Source organism: Cynocephalus volans, chromosome 16 (assembly GCF_027409185.1).
Source record: "Cynocephalus volans isolate mCynVol1 chromosome 16, mCynVol1.pri, whole genome shotgun sequence".
NCBI lineage: Eukaryota > Metazoa > Chordata > Mammalia > Dermoptera > Cynocephalidae > Cynocephalus > Cynocephalus volans.
The window spans coordinates 50,673,453-50,689,002 of NC_084475.1; the positions used below are offsets into that span (position 1 = coordinate 50,673,453).

General features: G+C 36.6%; 1 protein-coding gene across 1 annotated transcript in view; it reads right to left on the minus strand.

The window, feature by feature from the left end:
• The window catches only part of PTPRD (protein tyrosine phosphatase receptor type D), a 290,275-nt gene that overhangs the window by 173,662 nt on the left and 101,063 nt on the right, over positions 1–15,550 (minus strand). Inside the window, exons 4-9 of the mRNA XM_063080420.1 lie at positions 8,905–9,093; positions 7,699–7,707; positions 6,964–6,981; positions 5,228–5,338; positions 3,822–3,833; positions 1,573–1,842 (exon numbers count right to left, since the gene is read on the minus strand). Of these exons, the coding sequence (XP_062936490.1) occupies positions 1,573–1,842; positions 3,822–3,833; positions 5,228–5,338; positions 6,964–6,981; positions 7,699–7,707; positions 8,905–9,093 (609 nt within the window). The remainder of the gene's footprint in view (positions 1–1,572; positions 1,843–3,821; positions 3,834–5,227; positions 5,339–6,963; positions 6,982–7,698; positions 7,708–8,904; positions 9,094–15,550) is intronic.

The following is a 15,550-nucleotide window of genomic DNA, read 5'->3' on the forward strand; positions in this document are numbered from 1 at the left end:
CCCTAGAATGGCAGCTTTCCAAGAACAGCAAACTTGAACTTCATACTTACTGTTGTATCCCTAAGACTCAGAACTCTGCCTAGCACTGAGTAGTTTTTTTAATGAGAATTGTTAAATGATTAACTGGAGCAATAAGTCAGTTCTTCTCGCCCTCTTCAAGCTGTTCTTTTTGGTTTTGCTTTTTTGCTGTTAAGATTCACCCTTAGGACGTTTAATGTTCTTATTTTTGAGATGGAAAGGGGAGGGCAGTGAAAGAGTCAGGAAAACAAAGATAAAAAGGTGAACAAGACACTTTTTTGATGTGATTCCTGCTTCTGAATTCTTTGTCTTCAGCAAACCTTCAAATATTTACAGCTGAAATGGTGATTACCAAAGAGGGTGATTCAATATTTGCATATTACTCTTAGAACTATAGAATAATATTTGGCCAAAATAATTTACTGAAAATAATAAAAAGATATCTGTTCAAATACCCTGGCCTGGCATTTTTCAAAGAAGTGGATGATTCAGATTTTCCCTTACAAGAGTCTTTCTGAACTTTTTAAGTCAAGTAAATATTGCAAATTAAAGGTGAGCTTACTGATATGTAGGTGATATTATCAGTTTCACTAGGTCATACTTACTGTACAGTATAGGTTCTGTGTCTATAATGTATGGATAAGTATGCTTAATATTTTAAGGACATACAATACAACATTAAGTGATTTTAAATGCTGACAGTGTGTACTTTTTTGGTTTTATGTGGCATATATTTGATACATGCTTGGTTGGAGATATGACATCAATTATAATATGTGTGCTTCATATCCTAAGATCATACTTCCTAGAAAAGAAAGATAATTGTGTTTATCTTGCAATAGTTCTAGACTTTTGCAGAAAACTTATGTAAACCTCAGTCTGACCCAATTTGCAAAAGTTTTCTAGAAGTGAATAAACAATGGGTAAAAACAACCAGTACCCCCACACATGTTCTTTTTTTCTTTGATTCAAAAATATTCATGGAATATTCTGGTTATATTTAATACATTTAACTCAAGAATAGAATATTTCCTGAGCACTCATCTCTGCAAGGTTAAAGATAAAAGTAAAACAGAATATAATGCTACTTGCATTTTGATATTTAATGGTAGAGCCCATCAAAAATTTAAAGTATCTATTTTTAAGCCATGTTGATTTCAACTCTATTTCCTTTGTCTCCAGGATTTTAGACATTTCTTAACACTTATTTGGATTTTTCCTGTGATACTTATCAAGACATGAAACCTGTATGCATCAGTCCTGCTATGATTGACAGGGCTAGCATTCCTGATTCTGTCTGGTTAGTGCCTGGGCCCTGCCTATTGCTAATTATTTTGATGATTATCCCTACTTAGGCTGCCAATACATTTAAGACAGGATCTGCCTACCTAAATATGGATATCTTATACCATAGATTTGATAAAGTCATGCACATTTGAAACACTAAACAATGAACTGATTCATTTTAGAATTCTGAGGATAGACGTTCTAGAGGCATTAAGTCAGGTGGCTTGAGTTTACCCAGATCCTCAAAGCATGGTCCCCTGAGCATACCTTTGACAGTGATCTGTGCTATTGCTTCAATGACACCCAGTGTCGACATAGCAACACAAGTGTAATTTGCTGACTGTCTTACATCATTCAGTTCTAGGACATTTCTTCCTATTGGCATATCATCTTCAGGTGTCAGATCTTCTGCCCCCAACATCCACTTCACATAAGGCATTGGTGACCCCACAGCCACACAGGTGATATTAACGCTTCCACCTGGCATGATTTCATGATTGGTGGGTGGAATAGAGAATCTTGGTGGAACACGGCGAACTGGAACAAAACACAAGGGAAGATGATAACATATACATGGCAAGAAAAAATTGACTTGTTAAACACATGACATGCACTGTACAGACACAATTAAACAATCAAAACGTAGTTTGGTTTGTCCGAAAACAAAACATAAAAAAAAAATACTGTGGATAATACAGACCATACAAGTATGGTGTGTGTATACACAGAAGAATTTATTTACTTTAGTCATTGGTATCTTAGACACACTCATACAAAAGTTGATTCAGATCTACAAGGGCCCCACAAAAAACTATCTACAAACTAACAATACACAAACATCATGCATAAGATAAACACAAAAACATATACATGCATGCATATAACATAATGATTTTATGCATGCACGTATATGAAGAAATGGGGGCTGGAAGGTCACCAGCATGTTTAAGTTGAGTATCAAAGCCAACTTCAGTGCTGTGCACTTCCAGTTGATTTGAATGTGTGTGTGGGACCACATTGTCACATCCCAGCCCTGGAAAACATCACCTAGAGTACACTGAAAGTGCAATTGATTTGCTTTCAGATTCAGATGGGATGCAACCTCAAGACCTCACGCTAACACTGGGACAAACACAGAGATATATACTTAAATATCGATTTACAGTCACAGAAGAAACAGGCCAACACCAGTAGAGATACTGGATTGGATCATGCAAGGCATGCACAAGAGGGAATCTCAAGGCCCGTGCTGAGAACAATGGGAGGGTGGCTGGAGTCCAAGACAACAATGACAGCAGAGGGAACGATGGGGAAATAAACTCAATACAAAGGGAGGAGGTAAAGTACAGGACTGAGTTGGGGATTTAAGGGATGATAGGGTTGAAAGTTGGAAAATATTAGATTAAACTTGGGTTGTTAAAGGTAAAGATTGAAAATTCAGGAAGGGAGGTAGGTATTGCACACTTAGGATTCCATTCAGTTCATATCTAAGGTAAGACAACATAAATGACACCAACATCTACTAAGATGCTTTTTTATGTATACATTCAAATTGAGGGACATTGGATCTAAAACAGTAGGACATGACATATTAAAGAGAGATCATATTAAAGCAACATAACACAGAAAAAATTACCAAGCAATTACAGTTCAGTGTTCCTGCTTTGGATAATCTGCATGTTTATGTGTGTTTAAGTACACGTGTTTTGGACATGGTACAAGGACAGGGTGAGAGATAAATAGGTTTCGTCTTGGGCTTTTATTGGCAAAACATTACACCATTAGAATTTTAGATCGAGAAGATCATCTTTAGGAGCAGACCTTAATACAGAAAATAAAGTGATTTTGAAACTTATAGACTGGTAAACAAACAACCTCATAACCCCAAGAAGAAGATAAGTAAGTAATTCTGTCTGAAAACTTGTTGGCTGCACTTAAGGTTGAGATAAACCTTCATTGGTTCGAGAGGGCTCACTGCGATGGCCTCGTGGGTGAATGACAGTCATGGGAGAAGAAGAGAGAGCTAAGCATGCCTCCTGCAGCCAATTCACAGAGGTTACACAAAGCAAGCAGGAGCCAGTGTAGACTCTGAGGTGTCAAAGAACATATCAAGAAAAATGGGGGAGAGTTTAGTCTTCATGCTTGGGATTAGGGGAACAGCTATAAAAAGTCATTCTATGGGCAGCAGGCATCCTTATAAGACAGAAATTAAAGGGAGGGTGGGAGACAGGAAAAGTGGAGCAGGAAGGAAAGCAGGAACACTGACCAAGTTCACTGGACCTTAGAGAGTTAAGTGTTACCAGTTCCCATGCACCCGGGGACATTCTCTCCCACCATGCACCACAGTTAGACACCACCAGCAAGCACCAGAAGCCATGGCCAGGGCATTCTCTGCTGAAACATACCATTAACCAAAAGAAGACCACAATGCAGCTACATTCATTTCATTTGTATTCTTTGTTATTGGTTTAATTAATAGTTTTGTAAGGTGGGTAAAAAGTAAAAAACACACCAACCTTCTCGCAGCTCTGAGGGATGTAGGGGGTTTGATGCAGAACACAATGAAATGAGGAAAGGAGAAAAACAAGGGAAACACAGAGAGAGTAAAAAGGCCATATCAAGGCTTTCAACTGCTACTTGAACATCTTTATTTGCTCTAGTTCATCCTTCCTATCTCAGCTGGAAAAGTTAGCAATACCTCATGGACTAACACAGTATTAGAAACAATAGCTAGCATCATTTTGAAATTTTTCATGGAAAAAGGTACACATGCCTCATGCAAAGGATGTAACCATTGTGAATAAAAAGATCAAGGGGTTTGCAAAGAATTTAGAGAAGAAATGGTTTTTTTTCAGATTCCCCCACCCCAGACTCCACAGAAAGAAAGGAGAGAAAAACATCCCCAGGGAAACAAAATTACCTATAACAAAAATTTCAAAATCAAGCTAGATATTTTCTTACGGGAACCCATCCTATTGTAGCCTAAAGCCCTCACAGTCTTTTTTCTGTTCCCATTCCCACCCATGCCTTTTGTGGTTATTCACAGATATGTAGACGAGGAATATAAGAGCGTTTCCACTAGACAAAAAAACTACAGGAACCTGCTTTGAGAACTCCAGGGAAGAGGAAGTACTTCTTTCTAGTTGAAATGAAAGGCACAGCCATTCATGAGGTCAAAATTCAATCATTTCTATTACTTTATGAGAAAATAGGAATATATCCTCATAATTCATCTTGTTCCAAGGACAACCAAATTATTTTTAAAAATACTACCTGTTTCATGGCAATCAAAAGATTAAACTTTTCAGTAGGTCTTAACAATTTAAATAAATAGGAGTGTATATATGTGCATATATATGTGTATATATATATGCACATAAATAATACTATATGCTTATAATTAAGAAAGCATAAAAAGAAGTAGGAAAACACAATTGTGTTATTTGCATGTAGCACTTGTTTTATAAAGTTAGCAGCTTTATCCTTACACCTCGGCAGCAGAGGTTGTGAAGATATAAACACATTTATGCTTGGAGTTGCAGAGAGAACTGATTAGTAGCACACCAAGCAATTATGTCAGGGTTTGATCAGGAAACACAAGAGAAACAACCAAAAAAAAGAGGAAAACCTCAAACAAATGCAAGGCACAGTTCAATCAATGCAGTAAAAATAGAAACCAAGATGTAAAAATGCAAATATACTTACAAACTTCAAGCCTCAGGACAGATTATACTCAAGAGTTGTCTTTTTTTAAACAAAATACTTAAAAATTTTAATTCTGTATTTACTAAAAGGCTTCAGTTACTGTAACTATTACCAGATCAGCCTGTTAAATACTGACATAGCAACACAGACCCTGTGGGTATCTTAACTCTTCCTGAGCCCGAGTAGAGGAGGGGAGCTGGGGTTATGTCATTCCTACCTCTGACATATAAATTGGCGGGGGCAGAATAGCGAGTGCCCGCGCTGTTGGTGGCAACACACTCATATTTTCCTTGGTCAGATTCTTCACTCTGTTCGATCTGAAGGGCTCCTGTATGGATATAAAATATATTGCCAAAGAGATGATCAGAGAAAGCTTTCTCAGTTCAGAACGCTAAACCTCTTAACAATATGCAAAGCCCTGCAAAGCGAAGGTCCGCTCAACGTCGATTCAATCTTTCGCTAAGGTGCACAGACAAAAAATGATGCGATGAGAAAAACATATACAGATTATTATTATTATTTTTTACATCATCAATGCTAGCATAAGAAAACAATAGTTCTTTTCCCAAGCAAGACTTCTAGTCATAATTAACACTCTTATTTCCTAGACTAATAAAATGAAGATGGGTGAGACTGCTTCAAGGAAGTATGGCTTTTAAATAAAACGAAGGATTAATTTTTGGTTTTGTTTTGTTTCATTTTGGTATCAAAAGTGGCGCAAAAGGTAGGTGTGCTCAAAAAAAACCAGGCTGGGTTTTCAAGAAAGTCTTCTGCTGAAGAAAGCCAAAAATACGCAGCGAGCACAAAAAGGCTGCACAGAGTGAAAAATTAAAATTAGTCATTATAAGTTATCAAAATATCACTTAAAGAAACAAAACTCCCTTAAGACATGCAGACTTTGAAGAAAAGAAAGACAGTTCGCCACGACTTACAATCACTTATTACATGTGCTGAAAAACAAAGAGCAGTTGAATTAGAAGGTTTTTAAAAAGTTAAAAAGCACGGCCTATGCCAGCAAGGAAGAGCCAACCAACCACTGCTTGAGGACCTCGAGACAGATCCCCTAAGACACCCATCAAAATCCACCAGTGGGATTAGCAGTGTGGTGTCACAAAACCCCAAGAAAAATATAAAACAAGAATTACAAAAGAAATGAACACTGAGTCGAAGTATGAAAAACCAGCAATACCACATACCCCCAAGAATACTGAGCACCTTTGGTTTCCATAGCCTGAAGGACAGAAGATCCAAAAATCCAGAGATGAGTAATCCAAGAAAAAAAGAAGTGGGGAAAAAAGCACTGCTGTCAGCTTGTAGGCGAGTGGGATCAGGCGGAAAGGGGAGTCATTCTTTGACTTTTAAGACATTAAGAGAAAAAAGAATTGAAGAACAAAAGCAAAAACCTTTTGAAAGATAAAGACAAAAAGCAGATGTTCCAGGCTGTCTTCTGCATGTCTGCCACTGTTCTCCAGACCACCTTGGCTTTGGTCCAGAACAAGAACAGCTAAGGAAGAAAAAAATGATCTTTTTTTCTCCGATTGGACAAAAAAGAAAAAAGAAAAAAAAAAAGAGGGGGAAAAAGAAGAAAAAAAAAGAGAAAAAGAAAAAGGAAAAAGAAAGAAGAAAAGGAAAAAAAAAAAAAAAAGAGGGACAGATGGTACGCTGTGACTGGTCTGTGGTCTAAAGACCTGGATATGCTTTCTTTGAAGCATATCACAACTTAAATAATCATTTTCATAAAGAAAGAAATGAACAAAACAAAGAGGAAAAAGAAAAAGGAAAGAAAAGTTCACAATGTGAGAGTCACTGATCATAACCAAACAGTACAAAGGGAAAAAATAAAGTTGATGGACACTCCTGGAATGATTTTGAAAACAGGACAAGGATGAGAGGGATGAAAGGACAGAAAGAATGAGCAAGATCATTCTGTGAACGTTAGTTCAGCACTCTTACCTCTTATTGGTGTACCACCTGGGTGGATAATATGAATGCAAATAAGATTAGAAAGAAGAAGCATTAGTACGAGAAGGAGGAGGCTAGGGCTGGGGAGAAGAATTAAATTAGATTTACAGAATTAAATAAGGTCTTAAAAGAGACTTGAATTACTATACTGGTAAAACAGGAATATATTAGATAGTATTAGATCATAAAAGTTGCGTTATATCACAGAGGGTAAAGACCACAATCGGCAGCTTTGCCTTTCTCAGAGAAGCAACTGAGTTCTTAGGTCTGGGGTCATCTAGGGTTAGAATGATATCTTATATGCCTCAAATCCTCTATAAAAAAATTTAAAAAACCAAACTATACAATCTTTTAAAGACATAGTCTAGAAAAATATTGGCTAATCTATTTAAGTATATATATAGATATGCATATATCTATATATATACTATTATAGGAAATACTAAAGACTAACTAGAAACAAACAATGTTGGCGGGGTATCTTATGCTACTTACTAGACTACGTTTGTGTGATATAACTTGTGTGCTATTTTATTCTTCTATACAGTGTTCTTGCAATAACAGTTTTGTGGAGGTGTGCGTGTGCGCGCCACTACCGAAATCTGGTGCCTACACTGACAGTTAGTAAAATGCATGCCATGCATTTTATTATTAATAATAATAATAATAATATTTTGAATATGGAAATTAGTGGGGGTGAAGTGCGCTGCAGAACTAAGCACTTACCAATGGATTCTGGAGATTTAAATACGGAGAGAAGAAAGACAGCATAAAAATATTATTATATTCCTTATAATTTGGTACAAATTTTTCAGAGTTAAAGCTTTATATACTAAATCAACTGTTACATGTGAATAATTAATTATTTACAATAACAGAATGCTAATCTACACAATTCTGCTGACAACAAGCAAAAGAGGCAGTTAACAAGACGCTTTAACATCACAGGACAGGTCAAAAGCTGAGAACTCTGGGAAGACAGGCAGTTAAACAACTTAGAATTCTATATTACTACCAACGTCAAAGTAAATAACTTATTCGTATATGCCCCTGCGAAATTACCTAGGGACAGGCTCTTAAAATTAAGAAGTTTAGAATTATCTCTACTTTTAATCTAAAGAGAGCAAAGGAATAAACTTTGGGGTGGGAATGGGAGAGGGGAAAAAGGGTAAAGAGAGAGAAAAGAGCAAAAGCTGGAGTCTACACCAAAAGCAGACTTCTGTAGATCCAGTCACTGGAGGGCTCAAAACCTTTAGCGTGGACACACACTACTGTGGCTAATGTGCAGAAAATGCTCATTCACAATGATATAATAATAGTTATTGATAAAAATTCTCTCCTTTGTTACTTTGTAAATGACTTTTAAAAAAATACATCTGGTTATTCATGAGATAGCATTTCTGTGTTTATGTATTAGTGAAAAGAAAGCAGACGTGCCCAAACTTTCTAAACTTTGGTACTTTGGTGAGTTTAAATATAGAAAAGACAGCAGAAAACACACTTTAGTAAAACTGAATCATTTTAGTGTTTAATATGAACATTTTGTTTTTTTAATGGATATAATCATTGGAACTCCTTGCAGGTTCTGAATGGAGTCCAATGTAGTACTGAAATAAGTTTGCTTCAAAAGAAAACAGAGAAAGAAGAAAGAGGAGAAAATGAATCCGTCAAATACTGCGAAAATGCAGTAAACTAAAAAATTATCAAAAATACAGTCACAGCAGTGAGCAATGTGGATTAAACAGAAGCTGCAAAACACAGAGAGGAGAAACTGGCTATGACATCACAGACATGGACAACATATTAAGTAACAGAGAAAGAGGAGAAAAATCAATACCTAAAAATTAAAAATAAATAAAACAAAAATAAAAAAGAGAGAGAAAGATTTAAAAAATTATCTAGGAGTCAGTGGAAACAGTAACAAGACCCTACCTGATCGTAACTGTTTAATACGACCATTGTTGTTGCTTGTGTCGACAGGTAAGAAATCTTTAAACCAGGTGATTTCTGGATCCGGATTTCCACTGGCCGCACAGAGCATGGTGGCAGTGCGTGTACGCTCAACCACCTTCAACTGTGGGCCCATGTCAATGGTAGGAAAGCCCCTGGGAATTTGATCCTCTGCAAGACAAAAGGTGATACAGACATTATGCTAACAAGCCAGATGCTCAAAATTCAAGGGATATTACCCATAATCTCTTCCCTTTACCTTAGTCAGCATTTGTTGAGAACAAAACACAAACCAGGCACCACTGCACTATTTAGATTATGACACCATCACAATGTTGTCCCTGACTAGAAGAGTAAACAGTCTACATAGGGGACAACAGACTAACACAAAGCTCAGAGAAGTGAGACACAGACTTCGATGAGGGGACGCAGGAAGTTCTCGAAGAGCACAGGGAGAGAAGTCATTCCAGTATGTGCCTGAGGAAGTCAGTGAGCATCCAGAGGACGCTCTGGTTTGAAATAGTCCTTTAGGAAAGAGTCAAGTGGGCCAAGTCGCAAAAAGAAGGGGATTTTAGAATGATGGGACTGTCACAAGCATAGGCATTGAGGCAAGAAAGTTTCCACCGAGGGAAAAGTGTGCTACAGTGGAGAAGGAACAGGGAGGAAGCAGCAGCTTAGCCAGGAGCCAGGGTAAGCTCTCTGTATTCGAAACTGATATGTTTTTCTTACAACTTTTTAGTAAAACTGTATAAATTTTTTCACACAAGCGTAAGGTTCAACCCAAGTGAAATACTTTGCAGGGAGTTTCAATTAATCAGAAAATCATCTGAGAATGCTTTCCGAAAGAAGAGTAAAAGCAACTCCCTTTTACTGACACAAAATCATACTACGTTCCTTAGAATAAGAGAATTCTTTTTTCCAAAGGCCTGCACCATTGTCAACAATTAAAAAGTTGAAATTCTTAAATGTTGAATCTCTGACTCATTCAAAGTTCGCTTCTCCCTACCCACATCAAAATTGTTCCAGGTCTCAGATCTTCATAAATGAAAGCCCACTTAGATCTCCCAATCACACCCCACATTGATAACCTACATTGCCAGCTCTTCTAGCCAGGATTAGAAAGGTGTATTCTGTCCAAGCATTGAAGAAAATGGAAATCTAAATTAGTTAGATGGGTGATAATACTCCAAATGAGAATTTAGCAATTTGTTTGAAGACTATTATGAAACATTTTGTCTTCCAGTTAGGCTTGATATTAATTTAATCAACACTCCCTCATGACCACTGGCGAATTTTCATGAGCCACCAATTCTAAAATGAGTCAAAAGTATTAACACCAGTAAAAAAAAACCATTGGAAGTCATCATATGTGGCATCTAGCTTCTCCAAGCCCTGGTATGACTGATGAATCCACAGTCAATCCTGTGAATCTTATCATTTCTAGTGAAGAGGCTCCATTTTAATGGCTCCATTGTGCTATAAGTCAACACTGTGTTCTATACTGTCTCCCCTCCACAGCCTATGGGGTAAACCTAATCTCCTAAACCTGGCTAGCAAACTCCTTTTAAATCAGGTCCCATTTTTCTCAGCCTCTCGTGGATCACCTCCCCCATGGGAAACTCTTCTTCTGCCCATATGAAATTCTCACCTTTCCCCAGACAAATTAGGTCTGTTAAGTACTTTGTGCCTCCAGAAAGCCACCCAGCAAAAATCACCTTCTTCGTAAAGCATTTCCAAGCTCTCTCAAACACATTTAATCTTTTCCTCCTCGGAGCTACCATAGCAGTGAGTATCTACATCCAGTATCTTGTACTTATTAGTTATCAGTTTATCCCTCGATAGCATGAATTCCTTCATGTCTCATTCATATTCAAATCCCTTGCCATCGCACTAGCTTAAATTTCCAGATTTTAAGAACAACTCCTGTGATTCCCAAGCCTAAGTATGAATATATCCCAGTGATTATAGAAAATTTTTCCTACTACACAGACCTTCAGGTAGAGAGGTCATCAGAAGAATAGTTAAGGACTAGAGATCTCAATTTTGGATATGAATGGTGAAAAAAAGTCAAGATACCACCAAAGAATAAAGCTCCCAATAAAGGAAAAGTTCAGTGTACAACAGGTCCAGATTATTACGAAAGAAAATTGATGGGCTCATAAGGAAAAGTAGACTCTGGCTGTCCCACTGGGCAGGACAGAGGGTCTGTGAAAGAACAAAGTAAGTTGTGGCAAATTGAATTTCAACATCTGAATTCACCAGAGAATATTTTCCTGTCAGACCAGGGAGTTAGGGCCAGGGACTGAAAAAAAAAAAAAATCATAAAGTAAATATCAGTGAGCTACAATTTACCTAAGTGGAAAGATGTGGCTCTTTTGAGGAAACAGTAATACATTCTGTTTGCATGAATGCTTACACACCTTAGCCAAGCAGAGGTCTACAGTGGACAAGTGACAGAAACAGTGGGGAAGAATGGAATTTCAGAATGATTTTAAGGATCTGAGGCAATGTTAAAAATTAAAAATAGGATGAGGAACACCTTGAAAATTAGCTACGCCAATTTTAACAATCTATTCCACTTGGATTTCATCAGACTGTTCTTTGTGTCTTTAAAGGTTTTGCCAATATATTTACGTCTGCAGCATAGTTCTAATGTTAGAATAAAAAGAGCTGCAAGATCAATAGCTGCTGTACTGCACACATTATATTATTAAACATCTCACTTGGCAGATATTGGCACAAAATGCTTCAAAGGATAAAAATAATTTACCTCAAGCACTTTAAAGTGAACACACTGCCTTTATCATCCAGAAATAAGTTTCTGAGAAAGCCTTAGATTTTGATGTTTTCATTTTTAAAGCAACCAACTAAGGTTAATAAAAATCACCTTGAGATTCCTGAGTGGTTTTTGTATTTCCCAGATCACTGTATCTCTCCCATGGTGTTTTGTTAACTACTAGTTACATTGGAATGCATAAATATTGTTGTGCTAGTCATTACTTTTCTTCTACAAGTTCATCTCTTTGAATAACATCCGACATTCAGTACTGATCCGTGGCAAGTGTCAAAGGCTTAACATTGTTGAGCCACTTACTAACGGCTCTTACCAAAGAAATCTAGATTTAATAACCATTTATAAGAAATGAAGTCCTCACCTTGGGGATAGCTGACGAAATTGACTTGTGCCCTCCCAAAGCAGTCTAATACGTTTGCATGACCTTTCTTTTATTTCTTGGCTCATAAAGTACACTCCAGAGCCCCCTTTTCATATATACAAATGCACAACAAAGATAATGTTTCTTGCATACTAATCGGACAGAGAATGTAAAGAGCGTTCCTTTCTTATTTTTAATAAGGGTAATTAAATTCTCTCCATCCCCTCTTTGCACAGAATCTCTTTGAATGCACTTTCTTCATTAAATTTTCATGAGAAACATCACAATGTAACAAATAGCCAGAGCTGTTACAGGTTGACAGCTGTGGCTTGTTCCAATTTGACTGTCAGGTATTTGGCAATAAAACTCAGTATTCAACATAAAACGAACTGTAAAAATAATGAAATTTCTAATTGGAATGCTTATCTCAGTGGGTGTAGTTTAGAAGACATTAACTACTTTTTTTTTTTTACCTTCTACATTTATTAGTGATTTATATAAAACTGCCTTAGCCATTTAATAATAGCAATTTTGACAGCTCATCAAATGTGTGGGTACCAGGAACTTGGGAATCAAATCAATACCCTTTATACCTTAACCACATAAACTTCCACAGGAAAAAGCAGCTATCAGAAATTAACATATTGTCAATATGTTAGTAGCTTTAAAATTTTACATAAGGTGAAAAGAAAAACATTTTGTCCTATTCATTAATGTGCTCATTAAGCTTTAAAGTGCCTTACTTATCACTGTTCCATATTAATATTCAATCATGCAGAATTAGCTACTAATTCATCAACAATTTAAATCAGACTTGACCTTCACAAAGCCATTTTGGTCTGTCATTTTGAGAGGCCATTAAAGGGCAGATTACTACGTATTTGTGCTTAGTGAATCATAGAGTCATACATATTTTGTTTGGAATGGCAGCTATAATAGATCTGGAAATACAGCACATTATTTGAATCTGTTTGGTGTCTTAATGAAATATGCTGATATGAAACACTCAGTTTCATTAAGGAAAGAGAAAAATAAATGTCAGTATTTTCCAGAGTTAACTTCCCATTGCCATCGAACTTATTAACAACCCCTAACCTACCCAGGACTTGAAAGAAATCTATGAGTAAGAGAGTCTGACACTGTATTGTAGAGAGTCATGCCTTACATATCTGTGAGTGATCAAGTAATCGCTTTTGCATAATTTGCTCAGTTAAACTGCTTTCATTGTTCATCCATAAACAATTTTAATGATGCTTTTACTTTCGCTCCAATTCCACAAACACTGAACCTCGCTTATTGGAAAGGAAACCATAAAACTAAATTGCCTGCTAAGGTCACAGCCCCCTTCCAAGGTTGTCCCAAACAGTTCTTGCCTAATCTTGCTAGGGCTCTTGCTGAGTGAATTTGACCAGATAGTCCTTTGACTCTGGTCTCAATTGATTTAAATTATTTCATGGACTGTTTGCAATAGTCCTTGGAAAAAAATCCCAATTTTCCAGATTTACCACAAATACATTTATGAAGAAAAATCATGTGAATTACATCAATGGTATGCTTCTCCAAATTCACTGTTAAAAGATTTGTCAAGTACAGCTGAACATTTTGATATCATTGATGATACAGGGTTTTGATAATGGTAGTCTAATAAAGCAAAATCTAAACCTGGGAGAAGAGACAAGCAGCTTTTCTCTTAAAGAATTCTTCCTCTGGAATCATTTTTCTGAGTGCCAAGCAATCTGTAGTGGCCCCTCATTAAAAAGCCCCCAACTGGTGTTACCAATAAACCCCTTACTACAGTGAATATATGTGTGGACTCTTACAAGCTCATGGAGGGCAGGAGCTATTTCCCTTGTAACCTTCCCAGTGTTCAACAAATACAATCAGACATGTTTAGGGTGCCGTGACAACCATCTCAGCACTCACTCATAAGGCATCTCGAAATTTCTGCTGGCCTTATTCAGTGCCACTCAAACAGTTAACCATTCTCTAATTGTTCTGTTGGCTGTACATTTGGTCTCCTTAATCTGAATATCAGTCTATCAAGAGGAAACAACAATCTTATAACCCCTATCTATTTATTTTTTATACTGTCTTAAATAGTATTAGACTTACAGACTTACAAAAAGGGTTGTTAATGACTGCTTACTTTTACAATCTTTAGCTTTACTTAGTCAGCAAATGACCTCCATTGGTTGAGATGTGCAATCTGTGCCAGGTTCCTTCTTTAATTTATTGTAGTTGCAGCATGAGAAATGCACAATGTAGGGCCAGCTTTCTTCATTTTATGGGGGGCCTGGCCTCATGTACTGGCTGTAAGTTCCTACCAGTCAAAACCACAACCACAGGCCAAAAATTCATGTGTGAACACAATGGAACTGAAAAGAACAGAATAGAATATGTATCTATATTCTAATGTTGTCCCATGTACAGCATAATGAAATTCTTGGTGTTCAGACTAGTAAAACAAAAAAAGTTAATCACTTACTTGTATGTTGATGCAAACACTGTGGGTCTTTTTTTACTAACAGGAGCAAAGATTTCTAAGTGACTGTATATCTTAAGGTTTTAGGCATTCATAATATAATCTTACAGAGATCAAAAGTGATTTTTTTTTGAAGGGTGAAAGGACTGAGTAAGGAAACTTTCATTAACATAAAAAAACAAGGAAAATATTAGACTGATAATATGCAGAGTATTTTCTTAGTAAATTCCTAGACCCTATATATATATATATTGAAAGGCTTTCTTACCTATTAGAGAAACAGTACTATCCTATGAAGCATAAAGTCATTGGAATTTTATACCTAAGAAAAAGTACAAATTCTCTTGGATAATTTAAATATGTTCGTCCTAAGGTAGTCACATAGGTGACCAGATAAGATCTTTATGTAATAAGATCATTATGGAAGTTGCATTATGTATTAAAAGAAAAAGAGCACTTGCACTCTTAGTTCTAAAAATCTACTGGATAGTCTATAGATGGCATCATTTATTCCACAAATATTTATTGAAGGCCTCCTTTGTGCTGGGCTGCACAGTGCCTGGGTATGAAGTAATCCATAGAATCTCTATATCGTTGTGATTTAATTTTATCTGGAGGATAAATAGATGCTTTGGGAGTAATAATAGCACCAAGTTCATAGACAGGAGGATTGACTGAGATAATACATTAGATGTGCTTAGCACTGCCTGGCATTATAGTGTGTGGCACCTGGTAAAATATTAGCATATGTGCACTTACTCTATCCCAAGCTCTAGCAGTAGGTCTAAATCGAACAGAGGCATGTGAATCTAAGGCTTGATACAATAAGAGCTACAAAAATAAACTGCAGATGAGAAAATATCTCATGCAAATCATAAAAAAACAGGAATTATCTAGGCATGCAAATGAACTTAAAGGGCAATATCCATGTTCAGTAACATCTTCAAAGCTCATAAACACCCACATTTCTCCCTTTGAACAAGATTTTAGG